Source organism: Eleutherodactylus coqui, chromosome 3 (assembly GCF_035609145.1).
Source record: "Eleutherodactylus coqui strain aEleCoq1 chromosome 3, aEleCoq1.hap1, whole genome shotgun sequence".
Lineage (NCBI taxonomy): Eukaryota > Metazoa > Chordata > Amphibia > Anura > Eleutherodactylidae > Eleutherodactylus > Eleutherodactylus coqui.
Window position 1 is genome coordinate 171,039,685 of NC_089839.1, and position 20,033 is coordinate 171,059,717.

Below are 20,033 nucleotides of genomic sequence, written 5' to 3' on the forward strand. Positions count from 1 at the left end.
AGTGATTTAAAAGTGCAAAAACTGTGAAATCCAAGAAAATATTCTGTATATTTTGTAAGATTAGTTTACATTATTTTATAAGATTATTCATTTAACTTGTTCCTGAGACTTACAGTTGATTTTGGCGAGGAAGCCACAGACAACCAAAAATATAGTATTCCATGACTGTCATTTAAATGAATGGCCATCCCTGTACTTAGTGATGAACAAACTTTTCAAAAGTTTGGTTCTGTTAGTTTGCTAAATTTGGGCAAAAAGTTTGGAATTAGTTCAAACCGAACCCGAACTTCATTAATATCCCTAAAACTGATGTATAACACTAAGAGCCATGAAATCCCTGTGTAACACCCTTAGGTCAACTAGGAGTGAAACTAAGTTCTTATGAGCTGTTTTTAAGGCTAAGTTAATGTCAAAGTTACAGAAACATGTATGGCTATGGGTAAATGGATGGTACTCGGTGGTAACATACAGCTTGTTTAAAAACATGCTGTACTAGTAGATTTTTTCTGCTTTTTAAAAATTTTAAAAAGTCCGAAAATTAACCCTTTTTGGTGGCAGATGCCTGCTGATGTTTTGAACTACACGGTCGTAAAGAAGAAGCAATAGGTTTTTTCAAGTGATTCAAAAATTATTCCTCTTTTTTTCACCTAGAAAGTGAAGATAAAGCAATTACTTTTTACAAGAAAATTATCCCATTTAACAAAAAAAGTAGCCAATTTCGGGGAGTAGCAACAGGATTGGCGTCCTGGAATGCCATGGAATGTGAGGAAGAAAGGGCTTTTCTACAAAGGAAATACCAAAAAAAAATCATCCCATTTTTGGAAACATCTGGTTGATCTGTGGTTCTGTAGGCCTGATGGTAGAAGAAGCAGGGGTAGTGAAAGAAGTAGCTGCACAGTATTAAACAATGGACAGGATAAGACATCTATGGTTGTGTAGGCCTAGTAGTAGTGGGCAGCTGCAGTTTTGGTGGACTGGTTATAGTAGCGAGTCAACAGCAGGGGTGGTGGTGGTACAGTAGTAGTAGTGAGTTGACAGAAGCAATGGTTGATCTTATCAGTGGCATCACATCAGACACAGGGGTTTTAAAATCTTCACCAATCCATGTGTAATTCAGTTTCACAAATGTGGGTTTTTGCAGACAATCTTGTTTGCTTAGGGGTGATGAAGCCACCTGCTGCGCTGAATACCCTCTCTAATGATAGGCTGTAGAGTCATGTGATATTTCCCCTTTCTCATTTTTGCCCTATGCCATTTTATTGGTTTTGGCAGAGACAAACCGCCTGAACTTCTGGTTAATGACGAACTTAACTTTTAGCAAAGTTTGACCCGAAACAGAGTTTGACTATTGCAGCTCACTCAACATTGCTTGTAATAGAAAAATGGCTCCACTATAACAAGAGTTGCTCTTACCAGGTGGGTCTTCATTCTGGCTCATAAATGGGGGACCTGAGTTGGGAACCCTGTTCTGTGGTGTCCTTGTGCCAGAATAGGGCATATGAATAGGAATTGTGGTTTTGGGACAACCCCTTTACTTTCTGTGATCCTTTGGGATAGTACCCTGTTTCCCCGAAAATAAGATGTGTCTTATATTAATTTTTGCTCCCAAATATGCGCTACGTCTTATTTTCAGGGGGTGTCTTATTTTGCCATGGCAAATCCATCTGTGGCCGCTAATCCCTCAATTGGCCAGCTTTGTGGATGAAATTTCTCAGAAATCTCGTCCACATGGAACAGCAAATCTGTCACGGCAAAGCTGGGAGAAGCCGGTGTTGTGGTGCGGATTCACTGGCCACAGAAAGGGAAAAGCGTGCAGCCAGGTCGCTTCAAAACAAGCGGCTGAGTGCCGTGGGTTTTGAAGCAGCGCTTTCCCGGCGGAAATCTCGCTGTGGCCAAACTGCGAGATTTCCGCTGGAAATACGCTCTGTGAGAACCCAGCCTTAATAATCACACAGGGTGCCTGACTCACACACAGAGCCATAAAAAAATAAGGGCTGTAAAGTAGCGTACCTGTCTGCAGACAGAAGTTCCTGTACCACTTGTAAGCAGGGATGGTATTGCAGCTTCCGGCCACCAGGGGGAGCTCATCACAGCAGACATGTACAGCAGGAACAGAACGTACAGCATGGACTTTTCCAGCCAGCAAGGGGAGCTCAAAACAGCACACTCGTACAGCACAGCAGGGACAGGATAACAGCAGACAGTCTGCAGATCTACCTATACATCTAGAGGTAGGAGACAATGGGGATGGCAGCAAGGGACAGGGCTCTTGACTTGCCTGCACACTTTACTATGCCTTACTATCGGGGGGTGCCTTATATTTGGGACTTCTGCCAATTTCAGGGGTGTCTTATTTTCAGGGGGTGCATTATTTTTGGGGAAACACGGTAATAGACATTAAGTTTTTTAGCCATATAATAAAATAAAGCATAATCCAGATATTGAATCTTTAGATTTATGTACAAAATATGTTCCCAGCATTATAAAAAGAGAATAAACTTCAAACAGAAAATCGCAATAAAATAAAGATCAACAAATGGGACATAAAATAAAATGTGTTCATAAATATGGGGATCAAGCCACTAGAGTTTACATCAGGCAATGTAATCATCATAAAAACAAATTAATGTTATGTTGTGCTGGATAGAATGAAACAAATAATGACATCTGAGAATATAAAACTCATGTTTATAATAGCATTAAGGCAAATAAATTGAACATCGCTTAGAGTGTTGTGTCAGAGATTTCCTATTACAAGGGTCTGTGATTCCTGCAATACAAGATATTAAGTACTCTACTTTATAAATCGCCATACCCCCTTACTGAGAAAATAAGTGGTGGTCTAATCTTTCAAATGTAATCAACGTGATTTTCTGGTGTGTCACAAGGATATTATTAGCTGGATTTCAGGGTTAAAGGTATTGCTGCATCAAGACAACCACTTTTCTTATGCCCTATGAGGACATATGAACATTATTGAAGAGGTACCCTACTTAGGACCCCTAATATGAGTCAGAGTGGAGAGCCACAAATAAATAATGGAAGATGCAAAAGGAATTAGGACAGTGCCCCAAGAATGTATATAAGTAGTTTGTGCAGGTATGTAAAAATGTGGAGAAACGATACAACAGGACTCACCATGTGCAGACCACACGTCAAAAGACAGGCCACCATACTGCTAGTCCTGGTTCACCTTCAATATATTGTGGCAGTGATCCACTTTGCCACGTAATCCCTTTGGATATGGATAGGGAGAACGTCAAGGGAAAGCTCAGGGCGTGCAAGTACCTCGGTCATAAATCTAGGAAGAACAACTTTATAAAGAACCCAGCACTCCAAGTGTATACATAGATAGTAATGCATTATTTTCATCTACTTATAAACGTCTTTGTAAATATGTACAAATACATTATGGATCTTGCACTGGTGGACCTCACTCATCTACTTATTAGATGGATGGCTAAAGCAGTCTTCAGGATTTGAAGTGGAAGTCATCTAGTTGAGACAACCCCAAACAAAATGCATGAGAGTATCTAAAAGCCTCAATAAATAGGGCTGGTAAAGGAGCCGGTGAGATTTTAGTCATATTTGGACATTTCTCAGACATTTTGGCCAACTTTGAAAGTTCTTATTTGACTTTAGAGTTGAGTATCTAAATTGCAGCGTCAATATTATGCTCGTAAAAATTCTAGACCTATTCAATAACAGTCTTTAATAATAAACCTATACTGGTTAGCATTTTAATATGTGAACCAATAAATTGGAGCAACCACTCTAGCTGTCCAGGTATCTTTATAGTGGGTTTAGTGTAAACATGTTGGGTAGCCTTTTTAAGAACACATGAAGTTCAAAATAGTCAACCTGGGCCAATTTGTTGTAAAAATCTCTTAAAGTTGAACCTATAAATGATGTCATGATGCTCAGCTCTTAGGGTAGAATCGGAACCAATTGTCTGGTGCATTCTTTACTGGAACTTGTCTAATGATCAAATATTACTTTCAATATATATGAGGATTAATCATATTTGAAGATAGTAGTACATGGTTCTCCCCCATGATGGACCTGGATACCCATAACTCACAATGTCCCTTGAAATGAGTTTCACATGTTAGCTGCTATGTGATGATTGACTCTTATGAATATTATGATTACTGAAAGGTATGCACACAGACACCATTTTTCTTCTTCCTGGAAGGAGAGCTAATTCAATTTTTCCCAAGGTGCATGCATCGTCTATAAGATTCCGTACGCCAACTTATCACTCTCCTCAAGGAAAAACACTACTGAAATAAACATGCTTCCTGTGTATAATTTATAAATACATTTTAATGGTTAAAGAGGTTCAGGGGTTTAGAGGAGACCTACTTGTTAGATTACCTTGACAATAAGCAGATCACAAAGTGTGCTTTAGATGGGATTCACCCAGCAATCAGCTGGAATCATTGGAGAAACCTGGTAGTAAGTATTCAATGATTCTAAAGTGCCACTATGGGCGAAACTAAGCATTGCATAATGCTCATTCAAATTAGTGGGTTGACTGTGGAATGCATGACAGTACAGGTCCGCCGCCAAAAGAGCCGCTCTCCATACTGACCAAGAGTTGAGGTTCCAGAACAGAACCCCCTATTCTCCCTTAACTCAGAATTCCATAATGGGGTAAATAAAAATGTATTTTCCAAACTGGGCAACTTTAAATGCTACATAACATAGAGGACATCTTGGAGAATTTTTGGAGATCAAATGCTAGGGGACACACAGCCAGCATTGGTTGTGTTGAAAGCATTCTTACATATGAAAATGCTGATCGTTATCTCCTGTTTGGTATAACTAGTTAATGATACCCATGACTATTATCCTACAAAATCCCTGACTTTGTGGAAAAATTGATATTGTCTTGAAGGCAAAGTGTGGTTATATCAAATATTGATTTGATTTAGATTTCTCAGTCACTTTGCATTTTTTAATTAACAAAAAATCAACTATTAACACTTCTATTTTTGAAAGCATTCTTACTTTGTAGTATTTTTTTCTCCATATCTGCCTAAAACTTTTGCACAGTATTGTATATATTTTTTCCCCTTGACTGCATAACGAATGTCATGCCTTTCCCACATGTATCCCTTTCGTTCAGTCAACAAAATATAATGTTCAACTATTACAGATTTTGGTAATGGATGTTACCCACATATGTTATGCAACCTTTCAAATGAACTCCTTTACCCTCATCCCAATTGTACATTTATCATTATAGATAACAGTCCCGGTAGTGTTGCAGCACATAGTGCTAAGCATAAGGTGGTGGAGAGGGCAGCAGCTATAATATGGAAGATAAATTCCCATTTACTGTACTTACTACAGTATTTTGTTGTGTTTAATCAAAAATTCATGCAAGATCAATCCAGCTTTAACATGTGGCTTGACAGCTTTCCATAGGAGTCCAGTTACAGTATTTGCTTTTTACAACTGAGTTTATAATATATTAAAACAAGGATGCTGATAGAATCTTAATACATCCAGGTCACTCTTTAGGAGCACGGAAGGAGCAATGGTTAGTACTATACTCCACAGGATGCACCACATTCTTATTCAGGGTAAGTTCTTTTTAGACCTACAGTATCTGAAAATAGTTTTGCCCTTAACAGATGCTTGAATCTCAACATTATAATATATTCGAGGTTGTTTACAAATAAAAAGCAATACATAAATAACATAATAAAAGGGTACTCTTACATGGGGCGACTGCTGTCCCAATGATTACCTCTCTTGTGCTTTCACACAGGAGCAATAATCTCTCACCAAATAGAGATGGAGCGCTCCAGAGAACTCTTCTGGTTGTCCACCTCCATGTAGAGTAAACATGCAGTTATTCATGTTTACACGGGACAACAGTCACCTTTAATCGCTTTTTTGAGGGATTACTTAGGCAACTATTAGCCAGTGTAAAAGTACCCAAAGAATAATTGCAAGAAACATGACTAGATGAGAAACAGACTGGTACAGAGGGAGAGAGGATCCTGCCTGTGAGAGCTTACAATCTACAAGGGAATGGGGAAGGCGACAGTAATTAATGATAGAAGGTGCTTATGTACGGTAGGGGTGGCAACAGGCCTACTGTAGGTTATAGGCTTTTCGGAAGAGGTATGTTTTCAGGTTACTTTTGAAATGTTTCAAAGGTGGCGGAGAATCTGATCAAGTTCTAGAATATGGGGAATGCATTGGATACATATTTACGGCAGTTTTGTGAAGAACAGATAAGAGGTGAGCAGAGAAAGACATCTTACGAGGATCAGAGATTACATATGGTGATGTATAGGGATATTAGGTCAGGCATATATGGAGGGGACATGTTGTGGATAGCCTTGTATGTTAATATGCATAGTAGATAGCCAGTTACAGGATTGGAAGAGGGCAAAAGTAGACATGGGATGAGGAGAGAGGTGGATTAACTGGGTATCAGAGTTGAGGATGAATTTGAGGGGTCCAGGAGTATTGAATGGGAAGCACAGAGAAGATTGTTGCAGTAGTCTAGTCGGGAAATGATAAGGGCATACACTAGCAGTTTTTTGATTCGAGATTGGGGAAAATGCAGCTTGAGGTAGCAGGTGATAATGAGGAGGGCATGGATGTGTAGTTTGAATGACTTAGTGTAATCAAAGATTGGCCTAAGATGGTAGACTTGTGGCAATGGGGAAAGTATGAAGATATCATCTGTGACTGATAAGTCTGGTCAAGGTATTTGAGGAAAGATAATGAATTCAGTTATCTTGAGGTTTTGAGTTTTGGAAAGCTAGATGAGAAAAAAGAGCTCATAGACATTCTGGAATTATGGGTGGTAGACAGGTAACATGTGAGCCAAAGAGGTTTATTTGAGTGGCATCAACATAAAAGTGCCACTGAAACTCATGGGATTTTATGAGCTGCACCAGGCCAAAGGTCATTGAGAAGAGTAGGGTTCCCAGGACGAAGCCATGAGTGATAGCAACTGAAAAGGTGAACTGAGGAGGGAATGTAGCAATACATACTGGACCATACTACATTATGTATGTAAAACTAGTACAGTATATTGCCTAACACTGATGTTTGATCATTGATCACCCAAATGATTAATGCACAAATAATGGCATCATAGAGTGAATGAATGATACTGTCATATAGTAATCAAAAGATACTACCATACCTTGACGGAATTCCTCTATACAGTGACTAAAATAATACCTTCATACAAAGACCGAATAACATTAGTATACAGTGCCTGAATAATACTGTACTCCATACAATGACTGAATATTATATTCATCCCATTATTACCATTACTGTTGCTATAGACATTGTTATTTGGTTTCTAGGGGGCTAAAAGTCCCAGCAAGGCTAATATGGATTTGTAGTCCAACAATAGCTTGAATATCATAAGTTGTCCAAACCTGGTTCAAGTATTTCATGTATTTATGGAGTCAATATTGTTTCTTACATTGGACTCTGAATCAGGATCTGGTCTCCAGTACATGTGAAAATTTTGCGTCTGGCATTACTTGTGTCCATAAAATAGCTTTCTTTCCCCTCGTCTTGTCATCATTTACCTTGTGTAAGTAACGTTTTGTCCTCTTTTGCCTCGCCACTCTCATATTTCAGCAATATCAGAACATCATATATCATGCTTTGCTGCACTTACCTGTTACGCTTTGAAGTGTTACGTCTTAAGTCGCCAAGGATTAAAAACAATGTACGGTTTACGGATTTCACAACTTTGTTTTATATGATTAACCTACTGCAGCTCTAAATCTAAATAAGGATTATTCACCATGTCACTGGCAAACAAACATGAAAAAAACTGTACACTATTTGATAGAGCAGTAAATACTATTAGCCTCATTCATACCAACGTTTTTGGTCATTTACAGATGTTACAGGTTGGGAGTAGGGTTGTTATCAAGTTCCGTAACTTTTTTAACTCCCTGGAAACAGTCATAAAGCAGGCTAACTGCTGCTGATGGATCTTATTCTCAGTTTCCTTTATTTAATTATGACTTTTCATTAATATTTGGATGCATGCCTAATTGCTTCATTAAAAAGCAATGTTTAATCATGCAGTAGATTAAATCTATTCTAAATAGTCTGTACAACTTGTGTTCATAATATCTGCATTGGGCTTTCACGTTAAGGCCTCATGTCCACAGGGACAGATCCGCAGCCGGTGTCCCGCACGCGTGATCCGCGCCCCATAGGGATGCGTTAGACACCCGCAGGTAATTAAATACCTGCGGATGTCATTTTCCCTTGAGGCGCAGATTGCGTGTGCGGGAAAACACCCGCAGCATGCTCCATTTTAGTGCGGGTCTCCCGCGGGGACGGCTCCCGCAGGGTCCTATTGAAGCCTATGGAAGCCGTCCGGATTCACGGAACACCCGCAGCTGAATTCCTGCTCTCCGACGCGGGAGCGCGGGAGAGCAGGAGTTCAAAAAAAAGAAGAGTGCATGGCGAATGCCGGCATGCCGAGCACATCCACCGGGCCGAAGAAAGAAGATCCAGCCGCGACGGAGGGAAGATCTGCAGCATCCGGACAGGTAAGTAATTCTTCTTTTTAGGCCTCATGTCCGCGGGAAAGGAGGGACCCACTGCGGGATTCTGCATGGAGAATCCGCGGAGGGTCTGATTTTCCCCATGGACATGAGGCCTAAAGGGTTTTCCCATATCATAAAGTGATAGACCTTGATAAGATGGAATATGCTGCCACTTTATGTTCCACCTATGAACCCCCACCTTTTCTGAGAAAGAAGAGGATGCTGTGTTGACTGATTAGGAAATCCCTCTAAATGAGATATTTACAGCTATAATCCATTTTTCGCAAAATATTAAGTAAAAACTCATAATAAAAATAACAGATCCGTAAACAGCAACTTGCTGATGGACTCCAGTTAGCAATGGATTTTGTTTGTTTTGTAATGTATAGAGGAAACATGGCAAATAAAGTGAAAACAGACAAAGAAAGAAAGAAACATTACAAATATATACTGTTAATAAATTTAAAAAGTAAGTAGTATAATTTGAAACTTTTTTCTAAGAAATATGTTGGTGCAGACACAGCAATCATTAACATGACTGGTGCATTATGATAGCCCCATTTACAGCATTGTAGTACATTGTAGTTAAGTTATCATCACACGTTAAATGTCAAATTACATTTGCTATATCTGTACCTATACTTTTTATTCATACATTCATGTAAAAATCTGTCACGAGGCGTATGTGCACAATAAAGGGCGCACAATCGCGGGTTATTACGCATTTTACTGTACTTTGCTGTGTTGCCAGGATCGCTCACATCAGCGGGGTCCCAGCATTGCCATGTTTGAGGGACAGCCTACGTAGTAGGCGGTTCAGCTGACTTTGTAGGTGGGTCAGCTGACCTAGTAGGCCCAAGTGGCATAGTTTAGCCGCGTGACATTGCACAGTACCATGCACAATTTCATGCAGATGAGGGCCTTCAATGCTCAATTGCGCCCGAAAATAGAACATGTCGCCTTTTTTTCACCCTGCATGCGATAAAAACAACACATGTAAAAGAACCCATTGAAGTTAAGGGGTTCTGTATGCTGTGCACTGCGGGTACAGATTTTGCGGCCGCAATTGTGGCCATAAATGTGTTCATGTGAGACCGCCCTGAAACCCGTAGATCTAGCAGTAAGTATTTACTAGTTTGTTTGTGGCCCAAGAGAAACAGGGATAATACAGAGTTATTAAAGTATACCTGACCTTTCACATGACCTTTCAGAATAAGCTGCCGTGTGTGTACATGAGGAATAACACTATTGCTGACAATTATATGACTAGCATTCTGCTTTTATTACCAGTTTTCTTCTCTGCAGACTGTATATCTAGTTTTCAGTTCTCTCTGAGCTGGTTGGAGGAGCCTGCTGTTATGCTGCCTTCTATATACTGCACATGGAGAAAACCGATTATGTTCCCTGTAACACAGAGAGAGAAATAACAGCATCATGGAGGACATTATTCAGCAGTACTAAGCAGTGGAGATGTGATTTCAGTAACTGTAGCACAGAAAATCGCCATTTGCTTTAGCAGCACATATGAGTTAGTGATGTGTGAACAAGACAACGTTATGAGGCTGCTCCTTTCGTGAACGATAGGAGGCGTATCCCATCTCAGTTACTGAAATCAGTTCTTTTTCTTTGTTTATAGGAGCTGAGGTGTAACTTATAGCTGCTGGGCCTCAATGCAAAATTTGTAACAGGGCCCCCAAGTCTAGTGCTTCACTTATAGTACTGATTTACTCATATAGGGATGAGCGGTCTTATGGGCCTCCAAAGGGTCTAGGTGTGATCACACCATCTGCACCCATTATAGTTAAGCCCTTGTATAGGAGGGTTTTGAAAATAGATAGCATATTATGCAACTCCTCCAGAGTGCACAGTGGCACAACCTCTGCAAGGAGGAGGCAATGAGGTTAAAAGTGGGAGTAGAGAGAGAGATGAGTGCACAATTAGCAGTGATATTAAATGAGGAGCTGTTTCGGAGTTGACTCTTTCTGCTGAGCTGATCCAGATGGTCTGGTACACTAAAAAGGGACAGAATTTACATCACTTCTCTGTGTGAGTTTCTGCTATTGTACCTCTCCTCCTCCCTCTCCTCTCCATACACTTCTATGGGCAGAATGAGTCATAACCCTCCTCCACTTCCTGTTCTTGATTTTTTTAAATCTCTGTTACTAGGCCAATTAGGGACGAAAAAAACTCCCCCTAGTGGTCAGCATTTTAAATGAATATTTCAGCACAAAAATGTACTTTTAGACAAATAGAGTGATTTACACTTTTGCTAGTTATCAAGCTGGCTGTCACATAATCACAAGCTGTTTGACAAGTTAGTGATTATTTATGTATATTAGTAAATTACTTGAAATCATTTATGCTGTTTGCTTCTAGAAAATGCAGCACTGTTCTTGTGGTCATGTTGCCTATTGTATACTTATCTGCTACAGGGGTGTTAGGTCTGTAATAGAGATGAGCGAGCATACTCGATAAGGCAAACTACTTGAGCGAGTAGTGCTTTAGTCGAGTATCTGCCCGCTCGTCTCTAAAGATTCGGCTGTCGGCGCAGGTGACAGGTGAGTTGCAGGAGTGAGCGGGGAGGGGGGGGTAGAGGGAGATAGGGATCTCCCCTCTGTTCCTCCCCGCTCTCCCCCGCCCGCCGCCGGCAGTCGAATCTTTAGAGACGAGCGGAGAGATACTCGACTAAGGCACTACTCACTCGAGTAGTTAGCCTTAGCGAGTATACTTGCTCATCTCTAGTCTGTAACATAATATAGCGACACCTGGTGTTCACTATAGTTATACACTATGACTATTGTTAACAAGTGGTATATTAAATTTGGAAGTAAAAATAAGGCAATAGCTTTGATACAAACACTACCATGTCTCCAAATGTATCAGTACCTTCACTCATGGGAACTCTTTACTATTGTACACTTTCAAAATGATGCTTTATGTGACTTAAGTTTTAAAAAACTTGTGATTTTGTCACATAGGCCTTAAGAAAAAAAATGTTGGTACCGTGTTAGCCAGTAGAGCAAAGAACAAGCACAATATGGGGCTTTTCGCACTAGTATATTAATTTCTGTTCTGTTGTGGTAGCAATAAAATGTAAAGAGAACATTTCGAGTTTTCCAGCACACAGAAATGTGCTGAAACTGAAGACCTTCACTCTCAATCCGTTACTGTATTTTTCATCTGCATTCCGTTTTTTACATACTGGAACAAAAGCGTAGACTGCTGCGGTTTTGTTCCCAGTTATAAAAAATGGATCTGGTTTTTTTCTTCCATTGTAATTAATAGGAGATAAATGAAAATGGAAAGCAATCTGTTTTTCATTTGCACTCAATTTCTCTGATCACCACAGGAGGTTTTTGCCCTCCTCTTACGGCCACTGCATTATGACCTGATGGTGCTTCCTCTTCAGTGAGTGTTGCTCAGTGGTTAACAGCTGAATGCATCTTCAATTCATTGCAATGGGACATGCCCATGCAGTGACCTCTCCACCAAGAATAGGGACCATGACCCTTAGTTTCCAATTGCAATGGAGAATGTGTGTGTATCTATCTATCTATCTATAAATAAATATATATATATATATATATATATATATATATATATATACATATATACCTAGATAGATAGATAGATAGATAGATAGATAGATAGATAGATAGATAGATAGATAGATACATCTTTTATAGTATGACCTCTGGAGTAAACCTGGAATGAGGACCCTTTAACAGGGGATGACTGCCGGGCGCAGAAGCATTCGACAGCCATCCCAGCAGTAATCACAATAATTTAGACAGGAGTGATCATCGCGCAGTGAATGGAGGCAGAGCCACCATTCACAGTAAACAAGCAGTCATTCATAGACGAATGACTGCCACTTGGCACAGGCCAATCGTCGTTTGACTTCTATGCCTGAACAATCCAAACGTCATTCAGTCACTGCCGGTATTTGCACTGAGCATTTATCGTTCAGATTCCCAATATTCAGCGAGAATCTAAGCGATAATCGTTCAGTGTAACAGGGCACTAAGACACATTATCCAATAATGGAATAAATTTTGTTCGTAGTATTACCTAACCCCTTCATATTCACTATTGTCCTAAATGTCACAATACATGCATTCTAATCATTGTGTTACATTTATGTTGTGGTGTATCTGTTGAGTCTTATCTAAGTGATCTTGGACTGTCATTAATGTTACTAATTTATAATTGACACAAAATAATAATAACTTGCAAGCATTTGTAATAACAGTAATACTTTGGGGACAATGTCAATGACACTTCATAAGTAATGATTCAGTCTAAAAGAAATATGGATGTCAATGCAAATCTTGACTTTTTTCTAACCAATGTAAAAACAGTCTTTCAGGCAAATTGGATTCCACATACTTGTACAAGATTCCTTTAAAAAATACAGTCCGTGGACCCGGTTTGAGCACTCAAAACTTGCATAAGTTCTGTGTCCAAACAATTGTCCTGTCTTTTATAACAGGCCTGCTAATGAATTATCCCTTTTGGTATGTACATCTAGGGGTTTTACTAAGGTCGGTCTCACTCACAGTTTGCTGCATGGGAGTTACTTCCTCTACTGTCCTGAGCTTGTCCAGGGTCAGGAGTGTGAATCTACTGCCTTTCCTCCTTAGTCCCAGGCCAATTTCCTGGTCTCTAGTCAACAGCGGTCTGGCTCTGTCATCCTATACCCTCTGTAGCCAGCAGCCTCCTGGCAGATGCCAGCCATCTTCTTACATCTCAGGCAGCAGCTCCTCTACTCACACTTGCAGTCTTTAAACTCACACAGCTCACTCTACAATACCCTACGCTCTCCATGTGGTACAGCATGAACTGCCCTTTTATATAGGCCATCCTTCTTCCAGAAAGTTCCCGATAAGCATGCTCAATTCCAATTAGCCACAATTTGGTGCAAATTTTGGCACACATAATGATTTAGGCACAATTTTTTTCAATCTATCTCCATAGCAGCATTTTAACCCTCTAGGTTAGCCACTTACACAGACAGTCTACATTTTATGAGCATACCTCCCATGGAGGATAATACAACATGTTTTAAACTTGCAATGGCTTTTTGAAGTTATGGATTGCTCCAGAACTTTGTAATTATCAGAATTGCCTCCACTTGTAAAGACAGCTGATCTAATATTACCATTACAAAAGAGAACTGCCGATCACCATAGAGGGCAAGATAAATTTTTAGATTCTACGTACACCATTTAAAAAACCCTTATTCATAAGTTAGCATTCATTTCTGTATGACCAAGTGTCCTGCAATGTCCTGGTGATAACTCACATTGTATGATATGACTAATAAATGTTTAACAAGGTGCGGTTGTCTTGGCAGTGGTTAATAAATACTAACCTGGCTTTTTTTCATGTAGACAGAAGTCATCAAATATTGAAGAGGTTGTACAATTTAGACAAAAAAAAAACATTTTCAAAGTCCCTTTTAGGTAATTCTGAATCAATAGAGTGGATTCAAGATTCACATCTATTAACCAGAGGGTAGAGTGACTACAAAAAACGTATTTTTCTTTGGAGAACATGGGATTCCCATGCATTACCCAAAGAGTCCACTGAAGGGAATGGGAACTGTGCAATGCTTCATTTCCCCTGTGGTGGTGGAGGTCCAAAAAAACAGACATTCGTCAATCAGTAGAATAACTAGGGGAGGGGTGTGGCTTGGGTGCAGAATTCCAGAGGAGGAGCATCAACACTTCATTTGCCATGGCTATGATATTTAAAGGGGTTGTCCATTTAAATGTTTCTGATTTTAAAATTAGAGCCAAATGAGTGAAAACAATATAACCAAGAGTACTTACTTGTCCTCAGCCCCGGCGATCCAGCCCGCAACTCTTCCAATATCTGCTGACAGCATCCTGCCAATCAAGCCTCCTTAGAGAGGGTTAGAGAAGTCAGACGTGTGCCATCTTTATGAGACCACCCTTCAATGGGTCACTACTTTGACAGATCAGACAGCTCATTAACCAAACTCTTAATTGTGCTGTGACCCAGAACTCTTAGAGACCCAAAAGGATGGGAATAATTCAGACCTGCGTTAAATAAAGCTCTATCAATACTTCATTTTTCTTATCTAAGCTGTCTAGTATTGAAATGCGTCACACATAATACATAATATGAATTTTCCATAGTGGTGTTTTTAATAAAACAACAATTCTGATGATGAGTATTAATAAGATGCGGCCTCAACTTCAAAGCACGATACTGACTTTATGGTATTTATTGCTCCAGGTCTCCAATCATTGTATTGTTGCGTAATTCTTCACATTTCAATTGGAATTGTTAATTGCACATATCTATAAGCATGGATGGAGTTCAAAGAGTGTGTCCATTTCTCAACCCATCACGTATACACATATGTAAGCTCTTTACTAAAGAATTACAAAAATATTAAAAAAGACTAATAACACATAGAATTAATAGCACACATGTTTAATATAGTGAAATATTAAGTAATAGCCATCTGGAACATTGAACAAGAATCTCAATATTATATCAAGTGCCTGACCTCTACTTACAGATTTGTTCCATGGTATGGAACATGTTCCTCATATAATTGCAAGACGCACATTTGGGCACAGATTGACCTTTTAACTACATTGGACAGATTATATCTTGACTTCTATTGAACTGATCTTGGGTTACATCTTGCCTTATCTAGAAGTTCATTGTGAATTATGTTGGTTTCGTCTTAGCTCTCAGTTCACATACCCTGACATCTCCTGCAATTTCAGAGCTTATTTATATTCTAGGAGATATAATCTGCACAGAACATTGAACTTTCCAGCATATAGTGCAGGTTTTACATTCGTCCAGCAAGGGGTTAAGTTTACAACTAAAATAATGCAAAGTTGCAAAGATTTATTTACAGTGTTGTGGATGTGGATATTAGGAGGATGCCTAAAATCAATCCCTGAACTCACCTAGCTAGTTCCACTTGCAAAACAGAGCACCTGCCAAAACAAGAGCAACCCCACTAGAAACCCACAGTGTCAAGATGCCAAAGAACAGGGAGTATATGCCAGCAGACGTGTCACAGGGTCTGACACCATGACATCAGCTCGGGCTGCACTGGTGCCTGAAACCCAGTGGTGATCATTGAGCCAGCAGTGCCATAACAGCAGTGCACTGCATTGCATCGTAGGTGCAAAGTTAGGGCATATCCACAGGCAGTAGATGTGTTGTAAGAATTTCTCTGCATGTCTCATTCATTTAAGTGGGGTTGGAGAAATCAATTTGCTTCCTTCCAAAATAATCAGATGGTTGGAACTGGCTTTTGACTGTAGAAATTTCTGCAGTAAATTTTCTGCATTCAAGTATACCCTGTGGTTGTTAGAGAGTATTAATATAAATACTAAGATACTAGATCTAGGGGCCTTCATTAGACCCCAGGCAGCCATGAGAACCCATTGGCATCCTGTAATCGCATTGGAAGCTCCCTTACACAATCTAAGTGCTTAGATGACCAAGACATTTAAAGGGAATGTGTCATCAGTAAATGACCTATTATTATATAAATCACATTTTTGTGTTAAACATATTTTTTAAAGAATTTTTGGTGGGTTTTTTTGTTATAATTTTCAAACACAATCTGTGTTTAAAAAAAAAAAAAAAACCTCCTACATTCTGCATTTTAATACTGATCCCAGAGCCTAATACTAGTCTGATACTTCCTGATCTGTTGAGACAGCTTTGCAGCAGTCATCTAACTAACATCACAGGCAGGATTACACTGAGAGGTGACACCTATATGCAGGTAACACAGGATTCACCATTCACAATAGGTGATCAGCTGTGACTATCTACTCCCCTCCCTGTAAATGACCTCTGCATGCAGAACACTCTCCCATACAAGTCAATGGATCAGCTCCTGTCCATTGTGTGAATAGCCCATGAAGATGCTGTAAAGCATATCTCTAAATGCTCCCAATACTGTTAAATGCAGCTCAGTCAAGCTGGTTGCCCCCAAAAGTCATGTACAGACAGCAGAGTAAAAAAATTTACAATCAGAAAATCAAAACAGATGAGAAAAATGGAAAATGTTTCTCTATCTAGTTTTATTTTTTGGAGAAAATAAAAGTGGTGATATAGTCCCTTTATGGAGGAGAAACAGCCAGAAGCAGTATTATGGCCTTTCCTGGCTGTAGCTGCAGAGTGTAAGTAGTAATAAACAATATAAGCATACTGTACAATCTTTGCACACATCTACCATAAATATACGGCAGATGATGCTGCGGGGTGAAATCAAGTTTTTGTTAAATGCCTTTTTAAAGCATTTTTGCAGGGTTTTTTTTATTCCCAATGCCACTCTCTGTATTTCAAAAAAATTCTAAAATCTTGCAACTTTCCATTCTGATTACTGAGTCTCATACTAGGCTAATACTTCCTGTTCTGCGAAAGGTCACTTTTTAGCAGTCATCTCATTAATCACAGGAAGGATTACAATGATAGGTAACACCTATATATATATACTGATATACTGACCTATATATAGATAACACAGGATCACAAGATGATCAAAGCTCACCTCCTCTTTCTCCCTGCACAATGACTTAAAGGGGTTGTCTCGCGAAAGCAAGTGGGGTTATACACTTCTGTATGGCCATATTAATGCACTTTGTAATATACATCGTGCATTAAATATGAGCCATACAGAAGTTATTCACTTACCTGCTCCGTTGCTAGCGTCCCCGTCGCCATGGCTCCGTTTAATTTTGGTGTCTTCTTGCTTTTTTAGACGCGCTTGCGCAGATGGGTCTTCTCCCTTCGGCTCGGCTCGGAAGCAGCAGTGTTTTGGCTCCGCCCCCTTGTACGCGTCATCGCGTAGCTCCGCCCCCGTCACATGTGCCAATTCCAGACTCCTGATTGGCTGGAATCGGCACATGTGACGAGGGCGGAGCTACGCGATGACGAGTACAAGGGGGCAGAGCCAAAACACAGCTGCTTCCGAGCCGAGCCGAAGGGAGAAGACCCATCTGCGCAAGCGCGTCTAAAAAAGCAAGAAGACACCAAAATTAGACGGAGCCATGGCGACGGGGACGCTAGCAACGGAGCAGGTAAGTGAATAACTTCTGTATGGCTCATATTTAATGCACGATGTATATTACAAAGTGCATTAATATGGCCATACAGAAGTACTTAACCCCACTTGCTTTCGCGAGACAACCCCTTTAAGCACAGGCCGCAGAGCATTCCCTCAACCCACTTCTATAGAAATCAATGTGTCATCTCCAGACTACTGGTTCCTGTGGTTCACGTACACTCGTTGTATAAATAAAGGTCAAGCATCTAAAAGGAGTTCTCAGAATGGAATGAAATGTTCTCTGTGTGATTGTAACATTGATATAAGTAAGTGATTATAATATTAGAGCAAAAAGATCATTTGTTGTAGAAAACTGTCCCTTTAAAGGAAGGCTCTAGTACTCTGTTGTACCGCCTCTAGCTTGGATACAAGATGTGATACGGGCAGGCATGGAGGCTCTAGTACTCTGTTGTACCGCCTCTAGCTTGGATACAAGATGTGATACGGGCAGGCATGGAGGCTCTAGTACTCTGTTGTACCGCCTCTAGCTTGGATACAAGATGTGATATGGGTGGGCATGGAGGCTCTAGTACCCTGTTGTACCACCTCTAGCTTAGATACAAGATGTGATACGGGTGGGCATAGAGGCTCTAGTACCCTGTTCTACTGCCTCTAAATTGGATACAAGATGTGATACAGGTGGGCATGGAGGCTCTAGAACCCTGTTGTACCGACTCTAGCTTGGATACAAGATGTAATACGGGCAAGCATGGAGGCTCTAGTACCCTGTTATACAGCCTCTAGCTTGGATGTAAGATGTGATACAGCCAGGCATGGAGGATCTGCAACACTGTTGTACTACTGATAGAAGATGTGATACGGGGGGGGGGGGGGGGGGTATGGAAGTTCTAGTACCCTGTTGTACAGCCTCTAGCTTGGATACAAGATGTGATACGGGGGGCATGGAGGCTCTAGTACTCTGTTGTACCGCCTCTAGACTGGCTAAAAGATATGATACGGGAGGGCATGCAGGCATACAGGTTCCATATGGTATCCTGCTGCATATTGGTTCACAATTGCTGTAACTCATGGTGCAAACTCATAGGCTGTCAAAATTGGCATTCCAGATAGTCCTATACATGTTCTATTATTGATAAATCTGGTGACTTGGCAGCCACAGAAGTGTGACAATGTTGTGGAGGCATTTGTGTGACCCTCTTGTGTGCACAGCCAAGCATTATCCTGCTGGAAGATGCCTCTTGGAAGCCGCCATGAGAGGAACACATGTGGCTGCAGGATGTCCTGAACATATCACTGAGCTGTCATTGTCCTTCGTACAACTATTAGGGGTGACAGACTGCGGTATCCAATGGCTCCCCCAAACAGTCACACCAGCAGGGGACAGTGTGCCGCTCCACAGCAAAGGCAGGATTGAGGCGCTCAACCCGAGGTCATCATCAGTGCCTAAACTAAACCTGGATTCATCGCTGAAGACAACCCGGTTCCACTTCATAGCAGTCCAGTTTCATCAGTCATGACACCATTGCAAACGAAGGCGACGGTGGATGTCAAAGACAATACATGTATTGAGCACCCTGAGACCGACTGTCCTTCAGTCAGGTGCCTGAAATAACAACTCCTTCTAGATACTTGATTTGTTTTAGCAAAGAGTGTTTATAACTGAATACTGTTAATGATAACTCATGCAAGATGGCCGCCTACATGTACAGATAATAGCATAAGAAAACCTACAATTAGAAAATACAAACAGATTAGAAAAAAGTATATGTATCTGGATTTAATTAGTAAAAATATAGATAATACATTTCCCTTTCCAGTGAATATTCACCTTTTATTATCGTGTCATTTAAGATAACAATCCAATATTGCATCTAGAGGGATGGTGTTCTCAAAGGTGATGGCCAGTATATATAGTATATGGTGGAACTGAGAATCAGACATGAGAAATTTTGTCTGGATAATGGGGTGGTCTTCTCAAATTGGTGGTCATCTTTATAGCAGTTGGACTTCTGTATTTCTTATATAAAGCCCTACAGCCATCAGTAGAGGAACCTTACTGCCTACTGTCTCCTTATTAAGTTCAATATATCAACAGTATGCAATAGAATATGGCAGCCACGTTTTGGTCAGTTTGGAATTAGGGTACACTATTTAGACTATTCTGTGTTTTGCAAAATGGCCTAAGATGTTTTTAGTAAGAATCATTTCCGAGACAACGGTATCTTCACTGTTGAGATAATATTGACTAATGTTAACACCTTTATCTTGAGTGCTATGTATGACTAACCGTTTCTCTCCCATCCAGCTTGCCAATGATCAGGGATTGGTTTTGATGACAACTGTTGCAATGCCAGTATTCAGTAAGGAGAATGAAACCGTAAGTATGGCATTAGCTGATG

The 20,033-nt window shown here is 40.2% G+C and overlaps 1 protein-coding gene across 1 annotated transcript in view; it reads left to right on the plus strand.

Moving 5' to 3' along the window:
* CACNA2D3 (calcium voltage-gated channel auxiliary subunit alpha2delta 3) overlaps nt 1-20,033 on the plus strand; it is a 1,017,883-nt gene that overhangs the window by 637,500 nt on the left and 360,350 nt on the right. Inside the window, exon 16 of the mRNA XM_066596541.1 lies at nt 19,940-20,011. Coding sequence (XP_066452638.1) covers nt 19,940-20,011 — 72 coding nt within the window. The remainder of the gene's footprint in view (nt 1-19,939; nt 20,012-20,033) is intronic.